Here is a 17096-nt window from a genome sequence, read left to right as displayed (position 1 = left end):
ATTTATATGGAAAACGAAAAGAGCAATATAATACCATAAACAAATATTAAACCTATTGCAAATTTATAGTGTAATGTAAAAAACGTTTTAACTATAAAGAGATTGTTTCTAAATATTAACTGATAACATTATTAAATCAAAATAATTTTTAGAATTTTCTGCTATGCTAAATATGAAAGAATGATGTGGAATAATATTCAAATATATAGAAAAATTATAAACTTTTTTTAAACATTCCTTTGAATAAATATATTTAAAAAAAGAATGACTTAAATAAAGTAGCATTGTAATTTATATTATATATATAAGGTAAAAAGTAAATGTATTTAAAATAAATAATATTAGAAAATTATTCATATTTTTGGTTTTGTCGCTTAATTAGGACAAATGTTATATGAAATGTAGTACCATTTCTAAAATATTTTTTTTCCTTTACGCTCAGTGGTACATGTAAAATATTGTTTCCCTAAAAAACTACAGAATTTTAGAAAGAATTACAGTTCCATTTATAATAACAAAAAATAAAATTACGAATGAAAGTATTAGACATACGTATTTATGAAAATACGTACGTCTTTTAAACTATTTATAGAGTCAGTATTTTTGTTTTTTTTCCTTGAGTAACAAGATTAAATAAAAAGAAAATAAATGAGATAGCTTTGATATATTACCTTGGAACTCTGAAAGAATTTTGAACAAAATTTCCTTAAAAATGGTTATATATATAATTAATTCCTTGTTATAACTACTAAGTTCTAAAAACACTAAGTAAAATAATAGAAATAATGTCTAAATTATATAAACCTCGATCTTCTATTTATTGAAACCCATTAACTCAAAATAGAAAAAATTGCTAATTTCCTCTTTAATTTTTAATACAATAATTGCATTTTCACAGTTTAAGCTTTTCATTTACATATTAGTAATGATTCAAAACAAAATACCTAAGAATATATAGCATAAATCAAACATAATTTTCAAAATTTACATTTTTCTAAAATTGAATTTAATAAATTCATAAGTTCAATATTCGATATAGAAGCCCAAAATAAAATATATACTTGAGAGCAATTATGTATATTTATCAAGTATAAAATATATGTAATGTTGTTCTGTAAATTCTACCATTTCCTGGATCTATTTTTTTTTTTATTTAGGTTGCGTTTATAAAATTTGTGTATTATATTGAACATCTTTAAATATTTTAAAATTAGTAAAAAAGTCGTAAAATATATACCTTACAATTTTCTGTTCATAAGAACTACATAAATAGAAGTTCGTGTATTCATGTACTTCCACGGATTTGATAGAGTTTAACACTAGCATAATACACCTTTATTTGTAATGTTTTAATAAAATTTAAGATTTAATTATTATAAATTCTAAAAAATAAAAAATATACATTTTGAGCATTCATATATTCCTGTGAACATTAATGATGCAGTATGCAGAAAAAATATTTAGTAGTAGGTATATGTGACATTTTATTACTTGTTTTAAAAAGATGTACTTCATAATTTCAGCTACTATAAAAAATAATAAACTTTTTATTTTTATTAAATGTCCCCGCACATAATTATTCTTAAAAAAAAAAGTTAAATATTCCTTGTAATGGAGTCATATAAAATACTCTTTTAGTATGGAGTTAGAATAAAAAAAAAATAATGTAAGCAATTACTAAAAAAATCAAAACTTAAAATTTACACCATTCTGAACATTAAATTGATGGTTAAACTTCTAATTAATATTATCTATAGAACATTTTTTTAGTAATAATTTTATTTTAAAAGGAAAATAGGGTTATTTTTTTTTTTTGCTTACTACATTTTTCGGAAGAATGTAAAGAATATATAAATATTTTATTAAACTTTATTGTTACTAAAAAGTGTTATTTAATGTTCCTATTAATGTTTAAAATATGGGAAAAAAATTAATAAGCAAATGTAAGTATTACTAAAATAACATTTTTTTAATGTTGAATTTTTTTGCACATTCTGAGAATGGAATTATTTTTCAAAATGATATTAAAGATGATTTCTCTATTGTAAGGCATATATGGTTTTATAAATATGCTTTTTTATAAGGTGCAGCATAATTAATTTTAGAGTGAGCTTTGAAAAGGAAACATTTAAAAATATACAAAATTATAATTTAAATAATTTTTTCACGATCAATAAAAACTATAAAAATCTCCTTTTTCGTAGTAATTAAATTTCTATACTTTCTAATTTTATCATGAAAGCGTGCACATAATGAAAAACATAAAAAAATAAATTATATGACATAATACTAAGATCATAGTTATATATTCTATTGTCTCTATAACATTAATTTTTATAGTTTTTGATAAAGGAATGAGAGATTAAACATAAATCCAAAAATGAATTAGGCATAAATTAATTAAAAAACAAAGCTTTTAAGCTTTTAGAGAGGAGAAAAAGCATTTCTCGTTATTCTTAGAATTTTTTTTCATTACCTTTTGTTTTTTCTATTTAAAAAAAAAAAATTATATAGGATTAGTAATTTCTTTTCTAATATTATCATTAAACTTTTATTGCAAAAAAATTTTCAATTTTGCTTTATGCAGACGAAAATTCGCAAATACCGATATATAATATGTGTCTATATAGATTAGGATTCTAGTAATATAATATCCGTCGTTTACATGTGCGTACAGTACGTTTTGTGAACTTTAGTCTCTATCTATATTGTACTTCTTTTCAAAAAGTACATCTTAACAATTAATATATTGCAAATTTTTGTTTATTTAAATTTTATCAAAATTTATCGTACGTATTTTTTGTCTCGTTAATATATTAACACTCTCTTGCTAGGAATAAAACGAGCGTATAACTGCACATGCACTTTTTGTATGTCTTGAAAATACAAGATTATGTTAAAAAAAAAATGAAAGTTAGTGCAAGAAATAAGAAAAAAAATATGCAAATTTTAATAAGCTATTTATACTGAATCGATTTTTTTTTTCAAGATAACTAATGCTCCATGCTCTTCATCCTTTTAATAGTCGCTCAATAAAAATTTTCCATAATAATTAGAAAAAATTAAATATAGAAATATTTAAACACTTCTTCAGATGAAAGATCAAGCGTATTTTTTTTAAAAGGCTGTCAATTTTTCTTTTTTTTTTTTTGTTTAACTTTCATTGTATTCTACATGCAGATATTCTTTATTATATTTATATTTCGTTATTGATAAATATATAACATTAAATAGGTTTTTACGCAATGTGGTGGGATTACTTTGTAGAAAATATACGCCCTCTTATAGCCTTTTATTTTACAAGTCATTTACAATAACTTTAGCATTTTTAAAAAAAAAGTGAAATAATTATACTTTAATTAATTTCAATTAGTTTCTTTTGAATCATAGTATCCATCTGCATGTATTCAAATGAAAATATAAAAATGCAAGACACAACATTTAAAAATCATCTCCTTTGGAATTAAATAAGTTCTTAATCTTTTATTTATATAAATATTTAAAGTTTCATGCTCACTCTATGTAGAAAGTATAACTGCCGAATTTCTATGAATACATTTAAAAGTTTAATACTTCTTGTAAGTTTTAATATTTTTGTTTTTTTTTCCTATGTAGTTAATAAAAAAATGTGTATTAAATATATTATGTTAATAAATACCTTTTAATATAATATAACAACCGTTATTACGTTTATATACATTATGCATGCCATTTTTTCCAATTTATTGTTTATTTTAACTTTCAAAGAAAAATAATACATATTAAATGCAGTCTTACGTATAATAATAAGTAAAATTATTAGTTTTAATTTTATTTATTGTAATTTTTTTTATAAAAATTAATGAATTGTTTTATATGTTAAATACATGAATAGCATTCTTTATTTCAACTAAACTTGAAATCACTTAAAACAATATTTGATAAAAAACAAAAAATATATACATATAAAATGCTTATGTAATTAGCTGTATCTCGATTAGTAAATGTGATAAATATTGCGTATTTTCCTTTTATAAAAATTAATAAAGAAACAAAATGTAACTAAAAAATTTTCTTATATTACAAAATATGGAACAAACTGTTTGTATTCTCTCTAAGGAAACAATAATATCAAGCGTGTGTTTTAATATAAACAATAAATCATATGTTCAAACTTTTGTGGTGAACATAAGTAATAACCATAACAACGCATTGTAATATATATCATATATTTTTTGGTTAATGAGAATTAATTATATAAAATTAAAAGAAAAGTTGTAAATTTTGATTCGTTGTTGCGTCTGTTTTTGTTTCTATTCTTTTTTTTGTTCTTTTTTTTTTGGGTTTTGGTTCCATATATTGTTAATTTTAGGAAAAAACATGTTACAAGTGAAATCGTATTACTGTACTCCTGAGTATTATTTTTGTTAAAAATACATATAAAATATAAGTATATTTCACATTTGTATGCAACTTCAAATGTTTGAATACATCTTATGATACTTCTCATGTAAGAATAAAATAAAACACATTTTTTAATACTATTTTTCTGCTCATATATTGTCCCTTTAAATAAGAAAAGATATTATTTTAACTTTTTTTATATCTTATTTATTTCCTGACTAATAAGGTTTATTTTTGTATATGACCGTAAATTAATAAGAACAAAATTAAGGTAAACGTATATGAAAGTCACAAAATTGTTATATAGAACTAATTACTTGTTTTAAAATAATACAGAGAAAATCGGTGTTTATTATCAACTAATTATGTTATATAAATTTTAACAATAAAAAAAAAAAGAAAAAGAAAAAAAGAAAATGTAACGGAAATTTGGAAATTTTAAAAATGCTATATAATGGTTAAAAAGAATATGGAATATATGTTCAATGAACAAACAATACAAATGTAGATACATATTACTAGTAATCCGTATTTACAAAAAATTTTAATAAAATTTTACAGATTAATAATAAAAAAAAAAAAAAAAAAAAAAAATTATAACTACTTTCACAAACATTTTCATTTTAGCAGTTAAGAATACCCTAAATGCAAGATATAATATTTTATTTACAATTATTTTCAGTATCTTAATTGTCTCCAATAAATTAATTACACGTGTTTTAAAAAAAAATTACTCGTAAAAATAACTTTTTTTTTTATTTTTTTACAGTATGTATTAATTAAAAAATAGGAAAATATAACTGAAAAATATAGTATCTATATATAGAAAAATACAAATAAATTTTTTTGTTTACTAAAAGAGAAATATTATATAATTTTAAATTGATATATACTATATTAAAAAGGAAGTTCAAATGTCGCTACTTTGTTAAACGTCGTAAAATAAAAATTATAGAAAGCTTTACGGTGTTCTATTAAAAATAATTCTTGATGTGAAAAGAAAATGACAAAATTAAATATTGTATTGCAGGATTCTTTCTAGTATATTAAACAAAAATAAAATAAAAATATAAAATAAAAATAAAAAAATTATAATATATGACATACAAAGACGTATATTACAATTTTAATATTTTTTGGAAGAAAGAATGACAGAAAAAAAAATAGTGTAGGAAATCATTTGCTGTACACACGCAAGAAAAAAAAAAATAAATAAAATACTAGTGCTATATAAGTAATTTATTTTTTTCTTTATAAGTATGTTAATTTGAAAATGTCTCAAAAATTACTATTATGGATTTTCTAGTTTTTGCGGTAAATGTACTTTTTCACAATTAAAAATATGCTATCTACAAGTAAGAAAGTAGTTCTGAAAAATAATGACTAAACTTGTAAATTCAAGTGGGGCATACGTAACTTTTTAAAATCAATTTCATTTTTTTTTTTTTTTTTTCATTTGGAAGGAGATAGAAATCTTAATTGTTTTTTTTATAAAAGTCTAATTTTAGAATTTAAAAAAGTAAAATAAATTTAAAAATTTTTGAAATAATTTGTATACCGGAAATTATTATTTTAAAAAATGTTAAAAAAATAAAAATATGATTTTTAAATGTGCAAAGTTAAACAAGACGAGTATTTTAAAAACTTTAAAAGTTAAAAACAAATTTTTATTTTCAATAATTCCAAAATTTATGAAAACAAAAAGAAATAACAAAACATAATTTAAACTGAATTAATTTTTTATATATATTATGCTTCATGCAGTTATTTTTAAATGATTGAACTTGTTATAAATATTATATGTTCATGTGTTCATATATATCGACCTACATTATACATACGTAAATAATACATAAATATATATGTAAATACATACATTAATACAAATATACATACATACAAACATATACATATGCATACAAATCTTATAAAATTTTTGTGAAAAAAATAAAATATACACGGATACGTTTATATATGTTATTGTATACCTACTTATATGCATGTATATGTGTACATGGAAAAAAAAGAAAGCTGTTTTAGGTGTTTATTAGAGATATTCAAACAAAAAAAGTAGTGCGTGTGCTTCTTAATGTATATTAATATTCTATGTTGTTATGAAATTATTTAATATTACAATTCTTAATTTTTTTTTTCTTTTTAATAAGCAGTAGTCTGTTATAGTAAGAATACATATAATTTAAAAAAAAAAAAAAGGAAAAACAAAAAAGGAACAAAAAACTAAAAAAGGGAAAAAAATAAAAAAAAGGGAAATAAAATAATAAAAAGGGAAAAAAAATAAGAAAAAGGGAAAAAAAATAAGAAAAAGGGAAAAAAAATAAGAAAAAGGGAAAAAAAATAAGAAAAAGCGAAAAAAATAGAAAAAACGAAAAAACAAAAAAAAAGGAAAAAAAAAAAAAAAAATTTTTTTTTTTAATATACTATGTAAAAACACTCTATAATTAAAAAGATACCAAAAAGAAAATAAAAAAGTATAAAAGAAAATATACATAGAAACACAAATAGAAATATTAAATGATAATAAAGACATATGAAAAAAATATATACTAGTATTTTAATTACACTATGAGTGTAAAAATATAAGTACTAGTGCAACGTTTAAAGTATATTTCTACTTCTATAATGTTTTATATATACACATCTATACTATAAAAATATTTTTATTTATAAGTTTATTTAATTTTACTATTTTATATTAATATTTTACTTTTTTGCTTTATTATTTACCTTACTATTTTACTTTATTATTTTATATTTTTTTAATTAACAGTTGTCTACAGTCATCAGAAGTGTAGATCATGCATATATAGTGTAAAAAATGGATAGAGACAAGAGTAATAATAATAATATATTAAATGTAAATACTGCAAATAACGTGTCTAATTCAAATATTAATGATTCAGACCTTCCAGAAACAAGACATGAGCTTTATCTGAATAATTTAGATGTAGAAAATTATGAAAAAATGAAAAATGAAAATGAAAGGATTACAAATATGGAACATGCACATTGGAATTACGGTAATGAGATATCAAGGCAAACTTATGCAAATAGTGCAGGTAATGTGAACAGTGTAAGTAATGTGAGTTGTGCGAGTAATGTGAGTAGTGCAAACAATGCGAATGATGTGAACAGTGTGAATAGTGCGAATGATGTGAACAGTGCGAATAGTGTGAGTAATGTGCAGAGTACGGGTAATATGAACGGTCCGAATGGTGCAAATATATTTATGGCAAGCAGTGGTATTCTGAACTATCCAAAAAATATGCACATGGGAAGTAACAATATGCTAGTACAAAACAATATGGGATACATAGATTCAAATGTACTGAATTACAATAATGTCTATAATAGCATTCAGAAAATTTATAATGATATTAATAACCCCTTTTCCGCGCAGATAAATACAATGGAACATAATATGCAAAACGCAAATGCTGCTCATCCTTTTAATATAATGAAATATCTAGATTATGGTAATTCTAACAACTATATATATGGCCAAGGTGTGTTAAGTAATAGTAGTGCATCGGAAAACGCTCAAAATTATTCAAATAGCTCTAGTCCATATAGAAACGATTATTTGAAATTTAATTTGAACTCGGGGAATATTATGAATAATAATTTAAACTATTCTAATATGTCTAGTTCTAATAATATTAATCCTAATATATATAATAGCAATATAACAGCACCTAATTTAAACATAATGAATTATAAACCTATTAACGCTAATAGTAACGTTAAATATCCTACTTCTAATATGTTTGATTTTGCGCACAACGGAAATGTGAATTCATTAATCACTAGGGATTTGAATATAAACGAATTCAACAAAATGAATTTTCAGGAATCGGATTTATCTAATTATACGTATAGAAATTTGAAAAATATAAATTTTCCTTCAAATTGTCCTACGTCTTCTTATAATATGGTTTCGAACAATACAGTTTCAAATAATACGGTTTCAAACAATGCGGTTTCGAATAACACGGTTTCAAACAATACAGATTTAAATAATATGGTTTCAAATAATATGGTTCCAAATAATATGGTTTTAAACAATATAGTTTCAAATAATACTGATTCTAATAGCTATATTTTCTCAAAAAATAACACGTTTTCAAATCATAACTTTTTAAAAATGAATGCTTTAAATTGTACTGAATCTAACGTCATAAAAGAAAATTTAAATGTATTAAATTTTTATGAACCCACTGTTCAAAGTTGTAATGAAAAAATGAGAGAACTAAATTATGAATATTTCCGTATGGATGAAGAACGAAGAGAAGAAGACGTGTGTAGGATGAATGGAAAAGAAAAGGAAAAAAATAAAAAAAAGAAAAAAACTCATCTAACAGACAACAATTCTAGCAATCAAAAAATAAAACATACATGTGAACACATGGTATCAGATGAGCGTACGGGTAACCCAAAATTAAAGGAAAGGGCTTTTAACATAGACAATAATGGCAATATTGTAAATGAGTTTCACAACACAAATGACAGGAGGAGTAATCTAAAAAATGAAGACACTGCGATGACGACAAAAAAAAATAAAAATGACAAAAATGGTAAAAATGGCAAAAATGGCAAAAATGGCAAAAATGGAAAATATTGCAAAAAAAGTAAAAATAGCAAAAATAATAAAAATAGGAAGAATAATAAAAATAGTAAGAATAATAAAAATAGTAAGAATAATAAAAATAATAAGAATAATTTATCCAATAATGGTGAAATTTTAAAAAATGAAGAAGAAAATGTTAACTTGTTAAAAGATGAACATAAAAGGAATAATGACAAAGGTACGGAGGAAAAAGATTCTAGAAATACTAATAATACAAATCAGGTTATTGTAAATAAACGAAGTAGTAATGTTTTGAGAAATTTAATCGATTTTCCTGACATACAAAAACATCACATGGAACATAATATGGTGTGTAGTAAAAAAAAGGGCAAAACAAAAATCTTAAAAGATGAAGTCATTGTCACTTCAGACTTATCTAAAGGAGATAAGAAAACTAATAATATAGTATCAGGCACGGGAAAGGAAAGTTTAGAAAATAATAAAATAAAATTGGTACTGCAAGGGCGTAATAATGATTACTGTAACAATAACAATGACAACAGTAACAATGGAAACGATAACAATTGTTACAATAACAGCGGAAACAATAGAAATGGTAGATCTCTTTCAAAATATGATTTTCTTATGAGTAGAAACATAATTTTCAACAGTGTGTGCGTAGGACACAAGGAAGGGAAATACCCCGCAGAAATTAAAAATTCTGAAGAGAAGTATATTAATTTATTGGGGATAAACAATAACAATAATGATAATAATGACAAAAATGATAATAATGATAATAATGACAAAAATGATAATAATGACAAAAATGATAATAATGACAAAAATGATAATAATGACAATAATGACAATAATGATAACAATACCATAATTGAAAAAAAAAGAAAGTTTAAAGGCACAAATGAAATAATAAAGAATAACACAAATGATAATGCAGGTGTCGAATTAGAATTATATGATAACTATGAAAAAAAAATAAAAAGAATTCAAGAAGAGAAAAATTGGGGTGATAATAAAACAATAATAAATAAGGGGAAAGGAAAAAATAAAGAAGAATTATCCAATACAAAAAACACGAAAAAAGAAAATACAAAATATAGAGAAATAATAAATAATGAACAAGAAAATATTAATAATAAAATACAGAAAGACATTATAGTAACAAAAAAAAACAACAGCTATTTTGACAATAATAATAACAAAGAAAACAAAGAGAAAAAGCCAACATTTTCAGAATACGCAAAAGAATACGAGTTAACAAAATTTAAGGATGCAAAGAAAGTAAAAGAAAAAGATGATGGTACAAAACAGAAAAATAGCAAAAATTATGAGTATGATGAAGCAATTAAAACAAATGATAGAATGAAATGTAGACAAATTGTTGTGCATCTTCAAAATGAACAAAACAGAATTAATAAATTGGATAAGCAAACTGTTGAAGTAATAAAAGACAAAGATAATATAAATAAAGAAATAAAGAAAATGGGGAGTAACGATGAAAAACATGTGAATGAGACATATGGAAAAGTTAAATCTTTTCCAGGAAAAATTACAAAAAAGAAGATAGAAATACATGAAGAGGAAACGAGTTGCATTAGAGAAAACATCATAACAATTGACAGCAGTGAATGTAGTAATTTTGATAGTAAAAATATTGTATTTAGAAAAGTTGGAAATAAAGATTTCATAACAGATGAATTTAATTATGAATATAATGCAGCACATAAAGTAAAAGGACAGCCAAGCTATGTAAATAAATCGATATATGAAATAATTGAACTAAGTGATGTTCAAAATGAAGTGACAATAAAAAAGGAATGTCAATTAGCTAAAGGAAAGGAAAATAAGAAATGGAATAAGAAGAATGAAATAGTTATTGAGGACATGAGCGAAATGTCTACTACTAGTAAACGTGTAATAATAAAAAAAGAAGGATTAAAAATAGACGCAAATGATAACAAGGCTGCTATTAATGATAGTAATAATAAGCAAGATAATAATAATAAAAAAAATGATGGTGATAAAATCTACAAGACAAAGAGCAGAGTTGGTAACGAATGCAATGTAGCACTTTTGAATAAGAATGTTCATGTAAAAGATAATATAGAAGACACAGACAATGCAAATTTTGTCCAGGAAAGGTTAAATACACGTAGTAATGAGAATGCCGATGTGTGTAAAGAAAATAATATAGTAAATAATGTGGAAAATAATATAGTGAATAATGTGGAAAATAATATAGTGAATAATGTGGAAAATAATATAACAAATAATGTGGAAAATAATATAGCAAATAATGTGGGAAATAACATAAAAAATGATATAGGGGAGAACGCAACTGTTGAAAGAGAGGAAATAAAAGATAAGGGTAATGAACCAATTACCAAGTCTGTGGCTGATGGAAAGGTGAACAACAATGTTAATAGCAATGTGAACAGTAATGTAAACAGCAATATAAATAGTAATGTATACGGTGATTATGATAAGAAAAATAGTGCTAAAGATTTAATAAGGAATTTATATTCTTCAACTGATGGTAATAATGATATAATAAATAATAAAAAAAAAAAATTTTGGTCCAATTTAGGTATTATCAGTTATGTAGATAACTTTGTTGGTAAAGGGTCCTACGGAAGTGTTCGAAAAGTTTTATATAATGTTGATCTAAATGTAGAACATTTAAAATTTTATGTTGATAAAATAAATAATATAGATTTTGTAAAATTGTTAATAGATTGTAGTCGTATGCAAAATTTTTTGGAGTATAGTGATATTGGAAAGGATTCGGTATTTGATTTTCCACTAACATTCAGCATGTCTCAAAAAATGAAAGGAATTAAGACAAATTCAGAAAATGGCACAGTTGGATATATATGCAGTGAGCAAAATGAAAGCAAATCGAAAGATTTAAATGGTTCTGATAAAGATTTATTACCAAGCAGTAAAGAAGGAGGTCATTGCTTATGTTGTCACCGCAAAAGATACTTCGAGTTGGCCATAAAAGAAATCGATGTTAGTAAAAAAGGAAATGATTATCAATTTTTAAGAGAGCAAGAATTATTATGCCATTTTAATAGTAATGTTATAAAACCATTAAGTACGAAAATGGGTAATTCAAAAGAAAAACAGAATTATGAAATATTAATGCATTGTGCAAATGGTGATTTACGTAAGTTATTGCAGAATTTAATTTATCATAGAAAAAAAGAATTTGAAAAAAGAAAAAAAGTTAATAAGATTTTAAAAATAATACATTTATTATTTAGAAAAAAATATAAATGTTACAAAAATGAAAATGATAATAATATATGTATAGGTTTATGTTATGAAAAATTAAAAAAAATAAGAATGAAATTAAATAATACTACAGTGGAAATAAAACATCCAACATTCGATTATATATACGATAATATAAAAGTATATAATTGTGGTTTAACTGAATCAGAATGTAAATTTCTTTTTTTTCAAATTGTAAATGGTATCAGCTTCTTGCAGACATGTTACCAATCAAATATTATACGTTTAACAGACATAAAATTACAAAATATTTTAGTCTTTACTGATATGTACAATATATATAACCCAATGAAATGGCATTTATGTATATCAGATTTTGGTTGTTCTGCAATGGAATATGCAACCTATTATTTAGAAAATTCTAAAAATTATATGAATGTGTATGTAAAATTATTAAATGAATGGAAAAATCAGTTTCAAAATCAGTTATGTTCATATTTTCAAGGTACAGTATATACTATGGCACCTGAGGGATTATGTTATGATTATAAGGGAAATTATAGACAATCAAAATATAATAAATTAATTTATTTTTATCAGCAGAATTTTGGGGATATAGAAAAAAGGTTTAAAGAACTACAAAAACCCTTGGTCTCAATTAAAAATTCTATAAAAAATTTTGATATATTAAACATAAATTCATCTTCCAATTTTCATTTCGTGAGCCAACAAGGGGAAAAACAGGAAAGTGCAAGTGGAAGTGGAAGTAACGGTGGAAACAACTGTAACAATAACAGTAGGAATGTTGTAGGGGAAAAGAACAGCTCAGATAAGGACTCATCGAAACAAAAGAATGAAGATGCAGAAAGTCGGAAAAATTCAAATAGTGAAAAAAATAATGCAAATGAAAAAATTAACCCAAAAGAGAAAAATAACCAAAAAGAAAAAATTAACCAAAGTGAAAAAAATAACCCAAATGAAAAAAATAATACAAGTGAAAAAAATAATGCAGGTGAAAATAATAACAAGTTAAATCCTAATGCAACGGAATATCTACCTTTCGATGTAAGATGTGATAGTTGGTCTTTAGGAATAATTCTAGCTGACTTAGGAAAATGTGGAGTCAGTTCTTATGAATACATGGTTTCACAAAAATCGAATGAAAAATCTATTAATTCTGTGTGGAAAGGAAAACCTGTAGACATCAACAGCATAATAATAAACGATCTAAATGTTTCAAATGATGAGGAAACTTTTTATTTAAAATGTATAATGAATTATTACGATATTGTTAGCATGGAGTGGGATGACGAAAACTTGCAAAATGAGAAAATAAAAAAGTGTATGAATAGAGATAAAAAAGGAGCGAGCTCGAAAAAAGGAAATGAAAAGGACAACGCTGGTAAAAGCGGCAATAAGGACAGCGGTAAGAATGGACATAACAGTGGTCATAACGACGATAAAAGCGGACATAACAATGGCAATAATAACGATAAAAGCGGACATAACAATGGCAATAATAACGATAAAAGCGGACATAACAATGGCAATAATAACGATGAAAACAGACATAACAATGGAAATAATAACGATAAAAACAGACATAACAATGGTAATAACAACGATAACAAAAATGGGGTTAATAATACTGAGGTCAGTAAGTGCAACTCTGTGGAAACGCAAAAGAAAGAAAACCAAGGTTTGAAAAAACAGGTATCCAGGAAAAATTGCCACACTAGTGATATCTCTAAGGGTTCTGGGGAGAACGAAAAAAATAAATTACAGAATGGATGTTTAAGTAAAAACAACCGTAATGATGAAAGAGAAAGTAAGGGTGCACCTAATGATGATTGCTGTTTGAACAAAAAGAAACTACTTGAGGATACGAACATCGAAAACTCAGAATTATTTACTAAACATTATAGATATTTTATACTTAATTACAAAGATTATATAAAAATTGAAAAAATTGTATATATAAAAGATGAGTTTATGAAATATTATAAAATGAATAAACGAACCTTGAACGAAAATAATATGACCAAATTACTTTTATTTTTATTTTTAATAATTAATAATAATTTAACTCATAATTACGACGATGAACGTAATTCCTTTGTAAAAACAGAATTAACCATAAAAAATATTGGTTCTGGAATATTTAAATTCAGAAATAATAAAGAAAAAGAAAGATATTTACGAGACTATAAATCTAACCTTCAAAAAGATTATATGCATGTAAATGGAAACAAAGATTACTGGCATAGTAGATTAACAAATAAATATTTGGCCGTTATATTTAAAGAGCTCTGTCATTATAATTTTCCAATTCGAAAAAAAAATATTAAAAAATGCTTTAATAGATATGAATACCCATTAAATTATAGTGACGATTACTGGAATTTGTTAACGGAACTTTTGAATTATGTACCATATGAAAGGCTACTAGCTTGTGAAATTATTGGTCATGATTTTTTTTCAGAAGGGAATGAAAAAATTAAAAACAGTTCTTTAATATCAAAAAATAGTAATGATTATTTAGATTTGCTTGATGATAAAAATTTCAGTGAGATATTATTAAGAAATTATATACAAGAAAAAAAAGAGAAAAAATTTGTTTGTAAACCTTTCCATGAAGATTTAGACACAGATGTTGGCAGTTCAGATAATGAGACAACACGTGAGATAATAACTATAAATAGCAAGAATACGAAAACAGAAAATTCGGTTATTCATTTGGATGAAAAAAAGAATTCTAGTATAAAAACGGATAAAAAAGATATATTAAAAATTAATAAATTATTTACAAATGAAAAAAATAACTATGAAACGAAAAAGTTTGTAACATCTTTATACGATGTTATCCTTCAAAATTCGAAAAATAAATGTGATTTTTGTTATAACATAAAAAATTGTTTAAATTATAAAAATATTTTAAAAAAAATTGAATCATTGGAAAAATGTATTTTAAATTTTGAAGACATTAAGAAGAAAAATGTGAAAAATGAATCTTTAAGAAGAAGTAAACTTTTTTATCCAAGTCATATTTGTAACAATATATACTATTTTTTAAATGAATCATCCATATTTAATGAGTTAACAAATTTGGATATTTTTATGAATATACATTTGCCATTTGAACATTTGTACTTACCATTATGTGATGAAAAAACAGTTAAAAATAAAAGCCAAGCTAATTTTTATTTTAAACCAATTTATTTTTATTCTTTTCCTTATAAAATTATACATGCATGGTACACAGGACCTTTACACATTTATTTGAATCACCCAAATATTCCGGATTATATAAAACTTATATGTTTGAGAGAATCAAGTATTTTAAGAAGAAAAGAAATTATTTTTTGGAGTTGTGAAGATATCATATTAAAAAATATATTAAAAATTAAAAAACTTTTAAACTGCTCCGATGATTTTTTAAGCACGCCTTATGTGTCACATGTTATTGGAAAACAACTAATCTTAAGGAAGCAATACCTTTTAAAATTATTTAAAAAAAAAATTGTTGTCTAAGCTTATTTTTAATTAAAGCGAACTTTTAATCTTCATTTTTTAATTTGCCAATGTGATATGTATGCTGCTGAATTGTATACATTTTTTTTGAAGTTTTCCCATTTTTTTAATAATTCTACTATTTTGGTATCATTCACATTTTTAAATTTTTTCTTCTCAAAATGTGCGTACACACATATGTACATATATATATGCACTTCTTTATTATTTATTAGTTACTTCCATGAGTAGTCTTATGAAGTTTTTTTTTTTTTTTTTTCTTTTTAAATGATACCTTAATTTACTTATGTATTAAATACATTTTAAATTATTAAATCAGTATATTTAATTGTATGCACGTACATACATACGAACATACACATATATATATATATATATAAATATTTTTAATCATGTAGTTTCTTAAGTTTACGAATTCTTAATTTATTAAGCTTATCTTCATCCCTTTTTTCTTTTTTTTTTTTGTTCACAGTATTCTATGTATGTTTATGCAACTTTTGTTATCCTAATTAAAGAAATTCGTTAAAACCTTTCTCATGAAATTACAAAAAGTAAAATCTCTTTTTATAAAATAAAATACTGAACGAAAGAAAGAGAAAATGTTATAACCGAACTTTTGTTGGTAAAAAGCTACCTGTAAAACTTGTAAATATAATTTTTTAAATTGATTTATCATTTTGTTTTAAATATGGGATAAATGAAAAATATAAAACTAACTTTTATATAAAATACCCTCTTCAGTATTGTTTATGCGAATAAAAATAAAAAAAAAATAACATGTTTCCCACTTTTTTTATTTTTTATTATTTCCTCTTTATTTTTATTTTCTGGTCAGCTAGAAATTTTTTTTTTTCTCTTAATGTTTTATAATAACACAGAGAAGGGAAATCCATAGAATAATAAGCTTGTCTTAGTAATGGTATACTGTAAAATGAATTAGCATTTTTGAAAATTTGATAAAAGTGCAAATTAAATGGAGTGGAAGACTTTTGATAGAGAAAAAAAGGTAGATAACGTGCAAGAGAGGGAGAAAATATGTGTAATATTTCCTTTTTTGCTTATTCTCCGCTTTTGTTTTATTTTGTTTTTTTTTTATATTATTTTATTTTGTTTTTATTTTTATTTTGTTTTTATTTTTTTTTTTTTTTTTTTTTTTTTTTTTTTTTTTTTTTTTTTTTTTTTTTTTTTTTTTTTTTATTTTTTTTTTTTTTCATTTTATTATTTTGTTTTTTTACCTTAACCGTTCAGGCATTTATATACCTTTTCTTAACTTTTCATAAATGTTACTAAAAAAAAAAATGAATTACAATTATTAAAGCGGGTTTATATCCTGAAAATT

At 23.1% G+C, this 17096-nt stretch overlaps 1 protein-coding gene across 1 annotated transcript; it reads left to right on the top strand.

The window, feature by feature from the left end:
- Positions 1 to 7219: 7219 nt before the first annotated feature.
- EST (exported serine/threonine protein kinase, putative) lies at positions 7220 to 15757 on the top strand (the record flags this gene model as incomplete). Its single annotated transcript, XM_029008877.1, has 1 exon — positions 7220 to 15757. One exon carries the CDS (start codon positions 7220 to 7222, stop codon positions 15755 to 15757), a length of 8538 nt encoding a protein of 2845 aa, XP_028859460.1.
- Between the last annotated feature and the right edge of the window lie 1339 nt (positions 15758 to 17096).

This window comes from Plasmodium malariae (assembly GCF_900090045.1).
Source record: "Plasmodium malariae genome assembly, chromosome: 3".
NCBI classification, from domain to species: domain Eukaryota; phylum Apicomplexa; class Aconoidasida; order Haemosporida; family Plasmodiidae; genus Plasmodium; species Plasmodium malariae.
Note: the sequence above shows the minus strand (reverse complement) of the source record. Positions and strands in the feature narration are given on the sequence as shown.